This window comes from Rhinoderma darwinii, chromosome 1 (genome assembly GCF_050947455.1).
Source record: "Rhinoderma darwinii isolate aRhiDar2 chromosome 1, aRhiDar2.hap1, whole genome shotgun sequence".
Lineage (NCBI taxonomy): Eukaryota > Metazoa > Chordata > Amphibia > Anura > Rhinodermatidae > Rhinoderma > Rhinoderma darwinii.
In genome coordinates, this window is record NC_134687.1 from 644,326,148 (window position 1) to 644,345,839 (window position 19,692).

At 47.3% G+C, this 19,692-nt stretch overlaps 3 protein-coding genes across 3 annotated transcripts in view; 2 read left to right on the forward strand and 1 right to left on the reverse strand.

Annotated features, from left to right (window-relative positions):
- The window catches only part of LOC142657594 (uncharacterized), a 137,193-nt gene extending 128,023 nt beyond the window's left edge, over positions 1–9,170 (reverse strand). Inside the window, exons 1-6 of the mRNA XM_075832778.1 lie at positions 8,879–9,170; positions 4,722–4,885; positions 4,082–4,255; positions 3,874–3,997; positions 348–445; positions 68–182 (exon numbers count right to left, since the gene is read on the reverse strand). Coding sequence (XP_075688893.1) covers positions 68–182; positions 348–445; positions 3,874–3,997; positions 4,082–4,255; positions 4,722–4,799 — 589 coding nt within the window. The 5' untranslated portion in view covers positions 4,800–4,885; positions 8,879–9,170. The remainder of the gene's footprint in view (positions 1–67; positions 183–347; positions 446–3,873; positions 3,998–4,081; positions 4,256–4,721; positions 4,886–8,878) is intronic.
- On the forward strand, positions 9,112–16,616 carry LOC142696031 (oocyte zinc finger protein XlCOF29-like). Its single transcript, XM_075847618.1, has 3 exons — positions 9,112–9,369; positions 15,744–15,907; positions 16,389–16,616. The coding sequence occupies exons 2-3, from the start codon at positions 15,830–15,832 to the stop codon at positions 16,614–16,616; spliced, it is 306 nt and encodes a 101-aa protein (XP_075703733.1). The 5' UTR covers positions 9,112–9,369; positions 15,744–15,829.
- A 28-nt stretch (positions 16,617–16,644) lies between these two features.
- The window catches only part of LOC142668212 (uncharacterized), a 51,602-nt gene continuing 48,554 nt past the window's right edge, over positions 16,645–19,692 (forward strand). The window contains exon 1 of the mRNA XM_075847083.1: positions 16,645–16,764. Coding sequence (XP_075703198.1) covers positions 16,680–16,764 — 85 coding nt within the window. The 5' untranslated portion in view covers positions 16,645–16,679. The remainder of the gene's footprint in view (positions 16,765–19,692) is intronic.

Sequence of the window (19,692 nt, forward strand, 5' to 3'; positions counted from 1 at the left end):
AATATGTAAATGATAGTTAATCTGCAAGAAACCTCTAAAGTCACTTTCTAAATTCATTATTACTGACCTGTGGTAACACCTCCTGGAATTTCCTCCTTCACTTCACTCTTACACGGTTGATCACTCCTCACCCGCTCTTCTTCTTCTTCATCCTCCACTTTATTATTCGTCAGATCTTCCCCCTGATTTCACATATGTAACAATTCAGTACAATACGGCAGAGAGTGCGAAGAATCTAACAGATCAACATAAGAAACCACCAAACTCTATGACCACATCTATGACCGCAGGACCAAAAAGCTCCACACCCCCTATATAGATCTGGTATAGGGCTCAGCTTCATCTACCTGATGATTCTCTGGGATATTGTGATTTTCCTCTGGACAGTCCTGGGAATACAGAGGACTGGGACATCTCTCTGGTGGATTTCTCCTACTGGATCCATCTGTAGGAAACACACAGTGACTGAATACATGACTACTGTATATCTGTCTATATATCAGACAATTCTCCCAACATCTGCAATTCCATGTTTATTTTTAGAGCGTACATTATAGTATTTGGGTCCTCACCAACTGTACTAGAATTCTAGCACTTGGTAGGTGGCAGGCGTGATGTGGCCTATGGGCAAATGAGAGCCAATGGCGTCGCAGGGGAATGACGGCTTCCTACTACGCTATAATATTCAACGTACACACTTGAAAGCAGCAGGACGCATCTCATTAGCAGGAGTGCCCTGCTAATCCAAAAACATTAGAGGGTGTCGCGAGCTTATTAACCCCTTAAGCACTGAGCCATTTTTACCATAAGGACTAAGATCAGTTTTTCGTTTTTGCCTCCTCACATTCCATCAGCCATTACTTTTTTTTATTATTAAGGCTACACAGCTATTTGAGAATAAGTAATGGAGAGCACTCCATAGTGCAATAAAAGCAGTGGTGAATCAAGTAGGGTCTGTGACCGCTGCTCCACCATGCAGGCCTCCAGCATCGGGTAGAATTCACCTGAGGAAGAGCTCAGATCGACCTTGAAAAGCGTTGTACATTCCTAATAAATCTTCTTATACTTATCTACACAACGGTGACAGCGCCCAATCTATTCCTGCTTTCTTCCGATCACTCTGGATGTCTTACATAGTTATTTGAGGCCTAGTTGTTTGCGGGACTAGTCGTATATTTTTTTAGGAATTATTTTCAGTTAACCCCTTAATGACCAGCCTATTTTAAACCTTAATGACCAAGGTATTTTCCATCGTCGCATTCCAAGAGCTATAACCTTTTTTATTTTTGCATCGACATAGCTGTATAAGGTCTTGTTTTTGTAGGACAAGTCGTATTTTTAATAGCACCATTTTTGGATACATAGAATTTATTGATTAACTTTTTTGGGGGGAGGGGATAGAAAAAAACCTGAAATTTCGCCACTCTTTTTTGCGTCCTAAATCTACGCCGTTTGCCGTGTGGTATAAATCTCAATAACTTTATTCAGCGGGTTGTTACGATTGCAATAATACCAAATTTGTATAGATTTTGTATGTTTTACTACTTTTACACAGTAAAAACAATTTTTTTTTCTAAATTATGAGTTTTTGTGGGCTTTTTTTTTGTGGGACGACTTGTCGTTTTTATTGAATCCATTTTGGAGTAGATGCGACTTTTTGATCACATTTTTTTTAAGGCAGGATTCACAGAAAACCGCAATTTTTCCATTGTTTTTTATTTTAGTTTTTACGGCGTTCACTGTGCTGGTTAAATAAGCTAATAACTTTATAGTTGGGGTCATTACGGATGCGGCGATACCAAATATGTGTAACCTTTTTACTTTATTTTTATAATAGTAAAGCATTTTGTAAGGGAAAAAAGTGGGATTTCATTTTTCTTTAAAAAAATTTGTATAAATAATTATACTTCTGTATTGCAGTGTATTACTGCCTGTCTGTTTAAAACGGACAGGCATCTTATAGGCCATGCCTCTGGCAAGATCTAGCAGGCATTCACTACAGGCAGACCTAGGTGCCTTATATAGGCCCCCGGCTGCCATCGGAGACACAGACACTCGGCGAGAGAGAGAGACGACTTGTACTTTTGATCGGTACCATTTTGGAGTAAATGCGACTTTTTGATCAATTTTTATGACATTTTTTTTAAGGCAGGATTCACAGAAAACAGCAATTTTTGCATGGTTTTTTATTTTTTATTTTTTAGTTTACGGCGTTCACGGTGCGGGTTAAATGATACAATAGCTTTATAGTTGGGGTCGTTACGGAAGCGGCGATACCAAATATGTGTAACTTTTTAACTTTATTTTGTTTTTTAATAATAAAGCAGTTTGTAAGGGGGAAAAGTGGGTTTTTCTTTTTTTCACTTTTTTACTAGTCCCAATAGGGGACTTTACTATGCGAACCGATGATCGCATTTATAATACACTGCAATGCTTCTGTATTGCAGTGTATTATGCCTGTCCGTGTAAAACGGACAGGCATCTGCTAGGCCATGCCAGAGACATAACCTGGGCAGGCATTTACTACAGGCAGACCTGGGGGCCTTTATTAGACCCCCGGCTGCCACCGGAGACACAGACACTCGGCGATCTTATCGCCGGGTGTCGGTGGGTTGAGGGGGAGCTCCCTCCCTCTCTAAAAAAATCACTCAGATGCGGCGCTCAGATTTAACGTCTCCCTCCTCGGTTTACTTATTCCGATGCAGCGCCGTAAAAAGGCTATTGCATCTGAATGTTTACAGTTCATATTTATTGCAGCAAGAGTTCTGACATTTCGACGTGGAGAAAGTGCTGTTCTTTATGTATTTACATTGTGATCCTCAGAGTCAGGGTAAGTGGAGCGACATGTCGGAAGCCGTTGTTCTCCTGAACTCTGGCTGAAGTTGACCGGGCTTGCCCGAAAGGTGTTTTAACATATGGGCGCAGTCTATAAGAGACGACATCATGACATGTGGGCTGGTGTCACCCTGGAAGGAGAAGACTCACGTGACTGTGTATGTTGGTCCATTGTGGAAAAAGCCAGAAGGCTACGGAGATTAACCAAAATGATGTGTACAACAAACCACGTTGTCTGTGGTGGGACAAATATTACAAGGAGACTCCCATGATTTTTTTGTTCCACACATGAATCACCCTCCGCACAAATCTGCACAGATGTGTAAAGTAATGGCCCCCACATCACAGATTTACAGTAGGTGTTCCCAACATGGCCGCCAGTGCCAGCCTGTGCCCACAGTAATGCCAATATATATGTCATGTACTCTCTACCTGCGGCTCCCTCGGTCTCCAGGACATCGAGAGTTACTCGCTCGGGCGTCGCCCGGCCTGGCAGACTGAGGCAGTCTGCAGCCAATAAGAGCTCAGGAGCGTCAAGCCAATCAAATCCTGGCTGATGTTCCTGAGCTCCCGCCCCCTCCTTATTTATTTCAGCCTGGGATAGTTGGCCTTCGTCTGTAATTAGTGTTTCCTTGCCTGGTGCTTTCCCTTGTTTCAGACTCCTCTGAGTGACTTGCTTTTTGACTTCTTGTGACCTGGACTCGTGACTTTTCTTTGCCTTCTGACTTTTTCCACACTCTCCCGGTTTTACCCTGCCTGCCAGACTCCGCCTTTTGCGCCCGGACTTGTCAGCGGCGCAATTGCCCTGCCTCTCCCTCCGTGTACTTCCCAGGTGACCCTTTGTTATTTCGTACTGTCTCTGTCTTATCTGTTTGTCAGTTTCACTTCTACCAGTATAGGGAATGCGGCCCAGTTGTGCGCCGTCGCTTAGGTCGGGTCGTACAAGTAAGTAGGGACTAGGGACAGAGGTTTGGGAAGAACAAGGACCTCACTGTTTACTGTGTATTTGTTCATGACAATATATATGTCTCTTCTTACCTTGTGATGTGCGTGGCCGGTAGTTCTCCATCATGACCTCCTCGTACAGATCCTTGTGTCCTTCTAGATACTCCCACTCCTCCATGGAGAAATAGACAGTGACATCCTGACACCTTATAGGAACCTGACACACACAATGATACAGTCATCACCCAGACACCTCCAGTCCTGTTACTGTAGAATTTCCCAGCATTCCCAGCAGTGTCACCTCTCCAGTCAGCAGCTCAGTCATCTTGTAGATCAGTTCTAAGATCTTCTTCTCATGTATCCGGGAGTGAGGGGGAGGCTCTGTGATGGGGCTCTGACTACTGCTCCATCCTCCTGACACATGGATGATGGGAGTCATACAGTCACCCAATGTCTTCTTCACTATTGTGTACTCCTGTGTATGGAGAGAGACACTTAGAGAACTGAACACAGTATTCCCCCCTCAGTAGAAAGAGGGAGATTGTGACCCCGCTGTATAGAGCGCTAGTGACCCCACATCTGTAATACTGGAGACCTCACCTACAAAAAGACATTGAGAAAATAGAACGAGGCCAAAACTAAAAAGGAAATAATATTGGGGGGACTAGATGGACCATGTGCTCTCCTCCTGCCGTCATCTCCTATGTTTCTATATAGAGGTCATCCTGATCCTCCTGGTTCCTGGTCATTCTCATTGCTCTACAACATTACTATTGCTGCATTGGGGACATGACACATAACTGACCATATTGGTGGCTGATCTTCAGCTTCTTGACGTCACTTGGAAGGTCTGGACGCTGTTATACAGGACACTGGATTCTTCCTATTATGTATTGTCCCTTCCCTATGTGTGACTTGTTCTATAATGTAGTAAAGTTTACCTCTCCGCTCAACAGGTAGATGATCTCCAAGGTGAAGTCTAATATTCTTCTGCTCATCTCATTCCTGTCCTTGTCCATACTTGGTGGGTCATTCAGGAGAAGGAACGTTGTGGAGGAGAAGATGAGAAAACTGGAGGAACTGGAGGATCTAGTACTGCAGACGTCTTTATGAAGAGAGGAGAAGATGGAAATCATACAGGGGACAACATCATGTGTGACATACAGAACCTCACTTATTCATCATTGAGAGAAACATCTTCTCAGAGCTGTCACCACATGGAATAAAGGGCTATTCCCAACACGGACATTTCTCCCCAGGTTATGCCAGAAATGTCTGATAGATGCGGCTCCACCTCTGGCCGTGCTCGGCTGTTTCTGGACCTCCTATACAAGTGAATGTAGAGAGTCGGGCACATGTGTGGTCATCTCTCCATTCATTCTCAACCTGGATGTAGTCATCACCTCACCAGGCGGGTCGGGGGACCCCCGTTCTCCACATAGAGGTGGGACCCCATATATCAGATATTTATGGCATATCTCTCAGGTGAGAAGAGTAAAATGAAGACATTTTCCCCCAGACAATGAAGACCTGACTCCTGACAACCTGACACATGGCGGATACTGGGGAGACATTGCTGACATCTCACAAGACGTGGTGCACACTATGCAGCCAGTGTTTGATGTGAACTGTGAGGTTCTGCAGCAGCTGAGGTGACATATATAAAGGGAACATGCAGTGTGATCTCGTGTCATGTTATAGCGCAGGTGGAGCAGAGCAGAGTGATACATTGTTTTGTGGGATAAGATTTAGTATAAACTTGTATTTTACTCATTTAACCCCTTCCTGCCCAGGACATTTACCGCTCAGGAGTCGTTCACATGACAAAGGGAAGACCGGACCCCTGCTGCAAAGGCTGGCGACCTGTGCGAACTACGATTACGGACATTTAACTATTTAGATGCCGTGGTCAATAGCGACTGAAGAATCTAAGCTGTAAGACAGACAGGGTGGTCCTCCCTGACAGCTCATCGGCCCCTCACGACACGATCACTGGGTATGGATTGTTGTCATGGCAGCCCGGAGGGAAGGGGTCTAATGAAGGTCTACCATCTTTCTGCTCCTATAACCCCCTTACGGGTACGTCATGGTGTGGGGGGGGTGATGTATGGAGCGGGCTCACTCGCTGTATTACAGCTGACACCACGGACAAACGGCCCGGAACAGCGATGGCCGTTTGTCCGTGGTGTCAGCTGTAATACACAGCTGACACTCGCAGCGTATGACGCGGGCTCAGCGCGTGAGCCCGCTCCATACATCACCCCCCCGCGCACCATGACGTACCTGGCACGTCATTTTGCGGGAAGGGGGTTACAGGAGCAGAAATATGGCAGACCTGGCCGTTTAACCACATAAATGCTGCAGTCAATAGCGACCACGGCATTTAAGCCATTAAAAAGAGGGGCGTGGCCCTCTCAGACAGCCCATCGCCCTCCCCCCGTGACACGATCGCAGGGTGCCAATGGTTGTCATGGCAGCCCGCGGGTCTAACGAAGGCCCCCAGATCTGCCTACTCTCTGCGTCTGGCAAAGCTTAAAGGGTTATTCCCAAGTTGAGTCCAATTTTTTTTTTTTTTGACATTCTAAGCTAGAATTAAATAATAAAACATTTGCTGTGAAACTTTTTAAAAATGTATTTCCTAACTACCTTTTTTTTACACTTGATAACTCAGCAAGTGCTGGTTATCTTTTCTAAAAAGGGGCGTGAGCGGCTCGATGTCAATCAAGCTGCTCCGCTCTGCAGTGTGCGCGCTCCCGATGTTGCTAGATACTGTAGTTCTAGCAGCATCGGGAGAATGTTCGTATCAGCCAGGCATGGTAAGCCTGGTTGAGACGAACACATCGTGAATGCCAACAACACGCAACCCTTCAATGCAACATTCTATTCACCCCGTTTCGGCAAGCCACTTCTCCCCCCCCAACTACGCTGCCCCCCCCTCTCACCCCATGTAATATCTTTAGCCGCCGCACCGGTCCTGCATCAGCACCCGGCGAACAACAGAAAATATATTTAAAAAAACTCACCTAAGACGTTCCTACGGAGATCTGAACGGTCCCGTCACTTGCCATCTTCCTTCTTCTTGGCGCCGCTCGCATTCACAGCAACAATGCGTTGTGGCGCAGATGACGTAATCATATCAGGCCCAAGTGATTACGTCACCTGCGCCCACCGCTCTGTTATTGTGAATGGGAGAAGAAAAGTGACGGGACCGTTCAGATCTTCGTGGGAACGTCTTATGTGAGTTTTTTTTTCTATGTATGTATGTATGTATGTATGTGTGTGTGTGTATATGTATGTGTGTGTATATGTATGTGTGTGTATGTATGTATGTGTGTATGTGTGTGTATATGTATGTATGTGTGTGTGTATGTATGTTTGCACGTTTGCATGTATATAGGTCTGTATGGCCATGTATGATCCACACACACACACACACACACACACACTTCACAAACCTTCAGCCTCCGCAGACTTCTCCTCACGACTGGTGCCTTGCCCTGCATCTACTGCGCATGCGCCGATATGCGCGTTCATGAGAAAAGTTACATCCTCTTCTAAGGACGGAGAGGATGTCATTGCGCAAGCGCGGCCACCGCTAAAGGTAAATAGCGTTGCCCGGATCACTAGACAATAAGCTACAAACAAAGAGGGACTGACAGCGACTTCAATCGAGGATAGAAAGAAAACGACATCGCTGGGCGACAGACAGGTAATTAGAATAATTATTAACTTTAGAAGGGTGAGCTTATTAGCTGGATTTATGAAGACGGGAATAACCCTTTAATAGAAGCCTGTAAAAATGACAAAATACTGCAACACATCAGCATTGTGCACATGTTGTGGTGCTGTGGGGTGGTATCTGTTGCTGTAGTGGGGGGACGTGGCCCAGAGCTAAAGACGCTTGGCATGGCCTGATAACATGGGTGCTTTTGGGCCTCTGGGTTGCTCCCTCTGCAGGTGCGATTCTGCGGTGGCAGTGGCCGCCATGTGGTGCTGAAAACGATAGAGTCGGGACCCACATTAAAGAGGTTGTCGTGAAGTGGCAAGTGGCTCATACAGTGATCAGAATGTGAACAGAAACTGGTATCGCCGCGTCCGTAAAAGTCTGAACTAACACAAAATAACGTTATTTATCCCACTCCGTGAACGCTGTAAAAAGGGATAAAAACAGCCAGATTGTTGTTTTTTGGTCACCTTAGCGCCCAAAAATGGAATAAAATGTGATCAAAAAGTCCCATGTACCCCAAAATACACCAATAAAAGCTACAGCTCGTCCCGCAAAACACAATCGTCACATCGCACAATCCACGGAAAGATATAGAGTGGCGACACAAAATATATTTTTTCTAAAAATTAGATTTAATTGGTAAATGTCGCACGTCATGAAAAACTATAGAAATATCTCCGTAATCAGGACGCTTTTAACGCAGAAGTTTTGCAGTTGCAGTGAGATTATGTGATACTTTATATGACGCCCCGAAAATCTACAACTCGTCCGGCAGAATCTAATCCTCGCACCGCGAGACTGACAGAGAAACCAGAACGTTATAGATCTGAGAAGACGGAGGGAAACTAAACTGTCCTGGTGGTGAAGGGGTTAACCTGCGGTGCGGATTATAGACACGCAGGATATCGCATTGTTCCCAGAATCCTCTGCGGCTCCGCCGCGTGTTCACAGCAACGCTGCAGGTTACACATATATAAAACAGAAGGCGTCATGTGACCCCTGCAGCCAATCACAGGCCGGAGAGGTCACATGTCATTATAGGGGTCCCCCGGACACAGCCGGAAGAGCAGGGACGTGTTGCTATGGTAACGCTCGGAGAGGTGGGGATCGGGCTGGTTGTATTTCTGTTGTAGATATTCGGGGGGATTATACGTCCACCATTTGGGGTGAATATTCGGGTGATTTCCTTGCGTGTTGTGGGTTGTATTCGCTACATGTGAACATTCCCTTAAACCGCACGGTGAACGACATTAACAAGAAATGTATAAAAGTCAGTGAATAAGTTGTAAGTCCCGAATATTATGTCATTACAAAACACGACTCGTCCCACAAACCATCCGACCACTACAAAGACCAGAAATAACCACTTACCCCAAAGAGGCCGGCACTGGAGGGGTTAAATCCCGGCTAGGAGCCCAGTGGGCGGGGTCACTCAGTGATTGACAGCTCTCTGTATACACACTCATACAGGGGTGACTGATAACAGAGAGAACACCCGACCAGCGCTGCTCCCTACCTCTTACACGGAAATAGCTGAAGGACCTGTGATGACGTCACCACAACGTGACCGGGACTCGAGGGGCGGGATTTATCAGTGGAGAGAAGTGGTGGATGAAGGAGCTGTGAAGATGATCACGTGACATTAGGGGAAGAGCTCTATGAGGGGTTTGGGCAATGACACCTCTTCACTGATAAGCCCCGCCCCTCCTGACCCGGTCACATGATGGTGAGGTCAACACAGGTCCTTTAGCTGTATGAGGTAGAGAGCAGCGCTGGGCGGGTGTACATGACTTCAGGTCACCGCTGTTGTTTATTGTTCTCTCTGTTATCAGTCAGGATATTTCCCATGATGCAGTAGTAAGGTAAGTTTACATGAGGTCATTTCTGTCCGGTTTTGGTGCGTTTTTGTCTGGCACAGTGTTGGTAATTATTATTATTTATTATTAGCGCTGTAAATATGAAATACAGGAGGGTTTAACCCCTTGGTGACATCAGATCTATAGTATTATGTTGTACGTGCGCCGTCACACTAGAAGCAGCGGAGCCTGCACCGTACACGACTACTGACAGCCGCCGGCAACCGCCAAGATCAGAGACAGCGCAATCCCGGCCGCTTAACCCCTCAGATGCCGTGATTAATAGCGACTGCGGCATCTGATCAGTAAGAGATCGCGGCTTCCTCTGTCCTCCGAAGAAACTGCGCGATATAGACCGGTTACCAATGTAATACGGTTCTTTTTTGTTTGTTGTTTTTTCCAATAAATGATGTGAACATTAAAAATAACGTAATCACCGCATCCGTTAATGTCCAAATTATTAAAATATCAAGTTATAACCGGCAGAAATAATTCACAATGTGAACGTCGCTGTTATTGGTCGCCGCGATTCTCCAACGTATGGAATAAAAAGATCCCAAAATGTCACCCACAAAACCCCTCACACCGCGCAATCACCGGAAATATAAAACCCCTCACACCGCGCAATCACCGGAAATATAAAACCCTCACACCACGCAATCACCGGAAATATAAACCCCTCACACCGCGCAATCACCGGAAATATAAAACCCCTCACACCGCGCAATCACCGGAAATATAAAACCCCTCACACCGCGCAATCACCGGAAATATAAAACCCCTCACACCTCGCAATCACCGGAAATATAAACCCCCTCACACCGCGCAATCACCGGAAATATAACCCCCCCACACCGCGCAATCACCGGAAATATAAACCCCCCACACACCGCGCAATCACCGGAAATATAAAACCCCTCACACCGCGCAATCACCGGAAATATAAACCCCTCACACCGCGCAATCACCGGAAATATAAAACCCCTCACACCGCGCAATCACCGGAAATATAAAACACTCACACCGCGCAATCACCGGAAATATAAAACCCTCACACCACGCAATCACCGGAAATATAAAACCCCTCACACCGCGCAATCACCGGAAATATAAAACCCCTCACACCTCGCAATCACCGGAAATATAAACCCCCTCACACCGCGCAATCACCGGAAATATAACCCCCCCACACCGCGCAATCACCGGAAATATAAACCCCCCACACACCGCGCAATCACCGGAAATATAAAACCCCTCACACCGCGCAATCACCGGAAATATAAACCCCTCACACCGCGCAATCACCGGAAATATAAACCCCCTCACACCGCGCAATCACCGGAAATATAACCCCCCCACACCGCGCAATCACCGGAAATATAAACTCCTCACACCGCGCAATCACCGGAAATATAACCCCCCCACACCGCGCAATCACCGGAAATATAACCCCCACACACCGCGCAATCACCGGAAATATAAAACCTCTCACACCGCGCAATCACCGGAAATATAAACCCCTCACACCGCGCAATCACCGGAAATATAAACCCCCCACACCGCGCAATCACCGGAAATATAAACCCCTCACACCGCGCAATCACCGGAAATATAAACCCCCTCACACCGCGCAATCACCGGAAATATAAACCCCCCCCACACCGCGCAATCACCAGAAATATAAACCCCCACACCGCGCAATCACCGGAAATATAAAACCCCTCACACTGCGCAATCACCGGAAATATAAAACCCCTCACACCGTGCAATCACCGGAAATATAAAACCCTCACACCACGCAATCACCGGAAATATAAAACCCCTCACACCGCGCAATCACCGGAGATATAACCCCCCCTCACACCGCGCAATCACCGGAAATATAAACCCCTCACACCACGCAATCACCGGAAATATAAAACCCCCCCCACACCGGGCAATCACCGGAAATATAAACCCCTCACACCGCGCAATCACCGGAAATATAAAACCCCTCACACCGCGCAATCACCGGAAATATAAACCCCCCACACCGCGCATTCACCGGAAATATAAACCCCCCACACCGCGCAATCACTGGAAATATAAACCCCTCACACCGCGCAATCACCGGAAATATAAAACCCCCCACACCGCGCAATCACCGGAAATATAAACCCCCCCACACCGCGCAATCACTGGAAATATAAACCCCCCCACACCGCGCAATGACCGGAAATATAAACCCCTCACACCGTGCAATGACCGGAAATATAAACCCCTCACACTGCGCAATCACCGGAAATATAAAACCCCTCACACCGCGCAATCACCGGAAATATAAACCTCCTCACACCGCGCAATCACCGGAAATATAAAACCCCTCACACCGCGCAATCACCGGAAATATAAACCCCCTCACACCACGCAATCACCGGAAATATAAAACCCCTCACACCGCGCAATCACCGGACATATAAACCCCTCACACCGCGCAATCACCGGAATTATAAAACCCTTCACACCGCGCAATCACCGGAAATATAAACCCCCTCACACTGCGCAGTCACCGGAAGTATAAAACCCCTCACACCGCGCAATCACCGGAAATATAAACCCCCTCACACCGCGCAATCACCGGAAATATAAAACCCCTCACACCGCGCAATCACCCGAAATATAAAACCCCTCACACCGCGCAATCACCGGAAATATAAAACCCCTCACACCGCGCAATCACCGGAAATATAAACCCCCCCTACACCGCGCAATCACCGGAAATATAAACTCCCTCACACCGCGCAATCACCGGAAATATAAAACCCCCCACACCGCGCAGTCAACGGAAATATAAAACCCCTCACACCGCGCAATCACCGGATATATAAAACCCCTCACACCGCGCAATCACCGGAAATATAAAACCCCTCACACCGCGCAATCCCCGGACATATAAAACCCTTCACACCGCGCAATCACCGGAAATATAAACACCCCCCCACACCGCGCAATCACCGGAAATATAAACCTTTCACACCGCGCAATCACCGGAAATATAAACCCCTCACACCGCGCAATCCCCGGACATATAAAACCCTTCACACCGCGCAGTCAACGGAAATATAAAACATTCTGTCTCTCAATTTGGCGACGCAAAACTGTTTTCTTTTTTGAACAACTCGTTCTTTCCTTGTTGAAGATAAATATATAAATTTGGTGTCGTCGTAATCGTATTAAACGGAGAATAAAGGTAACAAGTCATTTTTACCGCATGGAGAACGCCGCAAAAACGAATCCTAAAATACAACCGGATTCACAGTTTTTCCGTTATTCCACCCCACAAGTTTTCTTTCTTTTTCCCTGTACTTTATAGGGGACATTAAAGGGGTTTTCCACGATCGGACAACTGACGACCTCCACCGGATAGGTGATCAGTATATGATCTGTGGGGGTCCGACACCCGGACTCCGCACCGGTCATTTGCTCTGGCTGCCTCTGTGTACCAGACGTCCATCCTGAAAGCAGATGCTCCGGTCACGGAATAGCGGCCATGCTGCAGTGTTAAAGTGAATAGGAGCAGGGCTGCAGTTCTACAGAACGTCCGCTGTGCAGTGGTCGGAGACATTTGCTTCCGCCTCAAACTACTGCATACCGTTTAAAACAACCGGCAGCCAGAGCAGCTGATGGGTGCAGGGTCCTGGTGTCGGGCCCCCACGATCATATACTGATGACCTATCCGTTGGAAATCCCCCTTTAAAACTACATCACGTCCCGCACAAGACGTGTTCTCATACGTCTATATCAACGGAAAACTAAAAAAGTTATGGCTTTTGGAAGGAGAGAAGAAAATGAAAATTGTGTCTAAGGGGTTAAGTACAAAACAAGAGACAATAAACATTAATGAATGACAGACTGGTCCAGAAGGAGAGACCCTGCCCGTGTAGACTGCACTCTACAAGACAAGGAGAGAGACCCTGTCTGCGTAGACTCCACAAGAGAAGGAGGGACACTGTCCGTATAGACTGCTCTCTACAAGAGGAGAGACTCTGCCCGCGTAGACTCTACAAGAGAAGGAGGCAGTAGGTGAGGGTAGAAGCTGGTCATCCATTGCAGTAGTGGCAGCCGGGTTATTGCAGGGTGTAAGCTCTTCCGAAGAGGGGGTGTTCAGGTTGCTAGTGAAGGTTTGGATGGTGGGAGAGATCTGATGTGTTGGGTTAAACAGTTCCAGATTATGGGGGATGCACGGGAGAAATCTTCTAGATGATGTGAGGAACAGATAAAAGAAAAGCAAAGAAGGTCTTGTGAGGACCAGAGATTACGTGTGGGTAGGTATCGGGAGATTAGGACAGAGATGTATGGAGTCGACAGTGTACTGGAGATTACATGTAGGTAGGTATCGGGAGATTAGGGCAGAGATGTATGGAGGGGACATGATGTTGACAGCCTCGTATGTCATTTTTAATATTTTGAACATAATTTAGTAGGTAATGGGTGGCCAGTGACCACAGAGGTGGAATGAGGGGAGAGGTAGATTTTCCCTTGCAGCAGAGTTGAGAATGGGTAGGAGGGGTGCAATAGTGTTAGATGGGAAGCCACAGAGAAGGATGTTGGAGTAGTCTAGATGGTAGATGACGAGGACATATATACTAGCATGTTTGTCTGTTCGAGGGTGAGGAAAGACTGACTTCTAGAGGGTTTTTGAGGTGGAGGCAGCAAGAAGTGGTAAGCGCTTGGCTATGCCGTTTGAAATTAAGGGTTATTCCAATACAACGGACCTGTGAGACGGGGAACATTGTGGAGTCATTAACTGTGATTGATAGTTCTGGTAAGGGAGTTGAGTGAAATGGGGTGAAAATCATTCCGGTTTCTCCATGTTGATCTTTAGGAAGTGGGAGGTGAAGGAGGAGATAACTGTTAGACACTCTAGATAGCAGGGAGGTAACATCAAGACCAGAGAGGTAAATTTCACCAAAACTTTAGAGGGAGAAGAGTAAGGGTCCCAGGATACTGAGACCCTTAAGGGTCACTAACAGAGAGAGGGTGGGACGAGGTGGAGGTGGTGTGTGAGTGGCCGATAGTAAATGTTTAGTTGGTAAGGTATGAGGAGAGCCAGGAAAGGGCCAAGTCTGATGTCAAGGGACCTGCCGCACATGCACGCTGGACTTGCGGGACCTTCCGCACATGCACACTGGACTGGCGGGACCTTCCGCACATGCGCGCTGGACGGGCGGGACCTTCCGCGCATGAGCGCTGGACTGGCGGGACCTTCCGCGCATGAGCGCTGGACTGGCGGGACCTTCCGCGCATGAGCGCTGGACTGGCGGGACCTTCCGCAAATGCGCGCTGGACTGGCGGGACCTTCCGCAAATGCGCGCTGGACTGGCGGGACCTTCCGCACATGCGCGCTAGACTGGCGGGACCTCCCGCACATGCGCGCTGGACCGGCGGGACCTCCCGCACATGCGCGCTGGACCGGCGGGACCTCCCGCACATGCGCGCTGGACCGGCGGGACCTCCCGCACATGCGCGCTGGACCGGCGGGACCTCCCGCACATGCGCGCTGGACCGGCGGGACCTCCCGCACATGCGCGCTGGACCGGCGGGACCTCCCGCACATGCGCGCTGGACCGGCGGGACCTCCCGCACATGCGCGCTGGACCGGCGGGACCTCCCGCACATGCGCGCTGGACCGGCGGGACCTCCCGCACATGCGCGCTGGACCGGCGGGACCTCCCGCACATGCGCGCTGGACCGGCGGGACCTCCCGCACATGCGCGCTGGACCGGCGGGACCTCCCGCACATGCGCGCTGGACCGGCGGGACCTCCCGCACATGCGCGCTGGACCGGCGGGACCTCCCGCACATGCGCGCTGGACCGGCGGGACCTCCCGCACATGCGCGCTGGACTGGCGGGACCTCCCGCACATGCGCGCTGGACTGGCGGGACCTCCCGCACATGCGCGCTGGACGGCCGGTTTCCATAAGCCGTGGTTGGTGTCTGTCATTCAGATGTGAACAGTCTACAAGGAATAGGGAAATACTGTAATAAATATGAACTTTAGATCTCTCTGAGGATCCAGGATCTCTGAGGTAACTTCTAATATCTGTAAAAACTTATTAGGGGTATATTATATAGCAGGAGGACCTGAGCAGATTGTGTCTCTCCATTCACTTGTATAGGAGTTCCAGAAACAGCCGAGCACGGCCAGAGGTAGAGCCGCATCTATCAGACATTTCTGGCATATCCTGGGGAGAAATGTTAGTGTTGGGAATACCCCTTTATTCCATGTGGTGACGGCTCTGACAAAAATGTTTCTCTCAATGGCCAATAAGTGAGGTTCTGTATGTCACACATGATGTTGTCCCCTGTATGATTTCCATCTTCTCCTTTCTTCATAAAGACGTCTGCAGTACTAGATCCTCCAGTTCCTCCAGTTTTCTCATCTTCTCCTCCACAACGTTCCTTCCCCTGAATGACCCATCAAGGATGGACAAGGACAGGAATGAGATGAGCAGAAGAATATTAGACTTCACCTTGGAGATCATCTACCTGTTGAACGGAGAGGTAAACTTTTCTACATTATAGAACAAGTCACACATAGGGAAGGGACAATACATAATAGGAAGAATCCAGTGTCCTGTATAACAGCGTCCAGATCTTCCAAGTGACGTCAAGAAGCCAACAGCAGAAAAGCTGAAGATCAGCCACCAATATGGTCAGTTATGTGTCATGTCACCAATGCAGCAATAGTAATGTTGTAGAGTAATGAGAATGACAAGGAACCCGGAGGATCTGGATGACATCTATATAGAAACATAGAAGATGACGGCAGGAGGAGAGCACATGGTCCATCTAGTCCCCCCAATATTATTTCCTTTTTAGTTTTGGCCTCGTTCTATTTCCTCAATGTCTTTTTGTAGGTGAGGTCTCCAGTATTACAGATGTGGGGTCACTAGAGCTCTATACAGCGGGGTCACAATCTCCCTCTTTCTACTGAGTGGGGAATACTGTGTTCAGTTCTCTTAGTGTCTCTCTCCATACACAGGAGTACACAATAGTGAAGAAGACATCGGGTGACTGTACGACTCCCATCATCCATGAGTCAGGAGGATGGAGCAGTAGTCCCATCACAGAACCTCCCCCTCATTCCCGGATACATGAGAAGAAGATCTTAGAACTGATCTACAAGATGACTGAGCTGCTGACTGGAGAGGTGGCACTGCTGGGAATGCTGGGAAATTCTACAGTAACCGCACTGGAGGTGTCTGGGTAATGACTGTATTATTGTGTATATCAGGTTCCTATAAGGTGTCAGGATGTCACTGTCTATTTCTCCATGGAGGAGTGGGAGTATCTAGAAGAACACAAGGATCTGTACGAGGAGGTCACGATGGAGAACTACCGGCCGGACACATCACAAGGTAAGTAGAGACATATAGTTTTTCCCTAATAAGACAATTGTCATCCACCTCATGGGGAGTTTTGTCTTCCTCTGGATCAACACTGTCAGATTATAGGTTGGACTTGTGTCTCTTTTCATCCTTATTAACTATGTAACACAGAATGTCTGGAGCTAAATTTACCACTAATATAAAGTACAACGTGTTCCGAAAAAACAATCTCAGAATGACTTGGATAAGTTAAATCTTATTCCCACTTATGATACATCCACACACGACGTAGACACTGCGGAACGTCCGACAGAATTTTCTGTGTGGAAATGCTGCAGCATTTTCACAAGGTGTCACGTTTGGTACGTGGACCCACTGGGCCGTACCGCCTTGACGGTATGGCAGCTGGCCAACAGGACACAGGTCACAGTCTTTAGTTCGTATAGGTGTACCTGTGGTAGCTCAGGCAGAAGCAAGACAGGCTCGGCTGGGACTTAGGCAGCAGGCAGGCACCAGCGTGGTGAAGCAGGACAGGCATGGTACGCAGCACAGCACGACTTCAACTCAATACGGCACTTGACCAGGATAGCACAGGTTACAGGTTTCAGGAACGGGAAATACTGGGAACTGGAAAACACTTAGGAGACCATTTGCATAGACATAAAAGGGTAACGACAACAAAGCTCAGGCAAGGCAGGAAAGGGCTGGGCCCCTCTTATAGTCCAGGGTGCTCATGGGCTAATTTGACACATTAACTCAGGAGCGCACGCTAGCCCTTTAAGAGCGGGCACGAGCATGCGCGCGCAGCCTACGGGACCCGGCCGAGAGAAGTGGAAGTGAACGCTGGCATCTCCTGATGAGGAGATGGGGACCAGCGCTCACAGACCTATGGCTGCGGCCGTCAGGAGGTGAGTGAGCCTGATCCAGAATCTCATCTAGATTTCTGCTACTTAGAAAAAATAAAAAAGGTAATAAAGTTCAGGAATATGTACGATATACACCGCATTCCAAATTATTATGCAAATATTATTTTTCGCAGATTTTTCCTAAATAGTCGATGCAAATGACAGTCAGTATAATCTTCAAGCCATGAACCGTTAGAATGCGAATTTTATTGAACAAATCTCCTAATAATAGATTTTTTTTTTAGAAGTAAAAAACTCAAAATGCACTGTTTCAAATTATTATGCACAACAGAGATCAAAACATTTTAAAGGTTGTAAAGAGAACTAAAATGGTAATTTGTTGAATTTGCAGCATCAGGAGGTCATATTTACAGAAATCAAAAGCTCTTTCAATAAAAAAAAGCTTAACAGGCCAAGTTACATGTTAACATAGGACCCCTTCTTTGATATCACCTTCACAATTCTTGCATCCATTGAATTTGTGAGTATTTGGACAGTTTCTGCCTGAATATCTTTGCAGGATGTCAGAATAACCTCCCACAGCTTCTGTTTTGATGTGAACTGCCTCCCACCCTCATAGATATGTTGCTTGAGGATGCTCCAAAAATTCTCTATAAGGTTGAGGTCAGGGGAACATGGGGGCCACACCATGAGTTTCTCTCCTTTTATGCTTCTAGCAGCCAATGACACAGAGGTATTCTTTGCAGAATGGGGTGGTGCATTGTCATGCATGAAGATAATTTTGCTACGGAAGGCACGGTTCTTCTTTTTATACCATGGAAGAAAGTGGTCAGTCATAAACTCTACGTACTTTGCAGAGGTCTCTTTCACACCGTCAGGGACCCTAAAGGGGCCTACCAGCTCTCTCCCCATGATTCCAGCCCAAAACATGACTCCGCAACCTCCTTGCTGACGTTGCAGCTTTGTTGGGACATGGTGGCCATTCACCAACCATCCACTACTCTATCCATCTGGACCATCCAGGGTTGCACGGCACTCCTCCGTAAACAACACGGTTTGAAAATTAGTCTTCATGTATTTCTGAGCCCACTGCAACTGTTTCTGCTTGTGAGCATTGTTTAGGAGTGGCCGAATAGTAGCTTTATACACCTTGAGGTTCCCGGGACTCCAGAGGCACCAGAGAGCATCAAATACCTGTTTGCTGCTTTGCAATGGCATTTTAGCAGCTGCTCTCCTAATCCTATTAATTTGTCTGGCAGAAACCTTCCTCATTATGCCTTTATCTGAACGAACCAGTCTGTGCTCTGAATCAGCCACAAATCTTTTCACAGTACGATGATCACGCTTAAGTTTTCTTGAAATATCCAATGTTTTCATACCTTGTCCTATTTCACGCTTTTCGGCAGCAGAGAGATCCTTTTTCTTTCCCATATTGCTTGAAACCTGTGGCCTGCTTAATAATGTGGAACGTCCTTCTTAAAGAGACTCTGTCACCACATTATAAGTGCCCTATCTCCTACATAAGGAGATCGGCGCTGTAATGTAGGTGACAGTAATGCTTTTTATTTAAAAAAACGATCTTTTTTCACAAAGTTAGAAGCGATTTTGGTTTATGCTAATGAGCTTTCTTAATGCCCAAGTGGGCGTACTTTTACTTTCGACCAAGTGGGCGTTGTACAGAGGAGTGCATGACGCTGACCAATCGGCATCATGCACTCCTCTCCATTCATTTACACTGCACTAGCGATATAGTTATATCGCTATGTGCAGCCTCATACACAAACCCTAACATTACTACAGTGTCCTGATAATGAATACACATGAAATCCAGCCTGGACGTCATGTGTACTCAGAATCCTGACACTTCTGACTCTTTTTTTTTTGTGAGATTCCGGCAAGTGACACCAAATCTCGTTTAGCTCCGAGATCTCGCGAGATTTCGTATCCGTTGCTGGAATCTCACAAAAAAGATTCAGAAGTGTCAGGATTCTGAGTACACATGACGTCCAGGCTGGATTTCATGTGTATTCATTATCAGGACACTGTAGTAATGTTAGGGTTTGTGTATGAGGCTGCACATAATGATATAACT

What these genes read in the sequence shown, in the direction of transcription:
- LOC142696031 (XM_075847618.1), top strand. Translation starts at nt 15,830, where the DNA reads ATGGACAAGGACAGGAATGAGATGAGCAGAAGAATATTAGACTTCACC. An exon ending in TCTACCTGTTGAACGGAGAG is followed by an intron (nt 15,908 to 16,388) that starts GTAAACTTTTCT and finishes CTCCATACACAG; the next exon opens with GAGTACACAATAGTGAAGAA.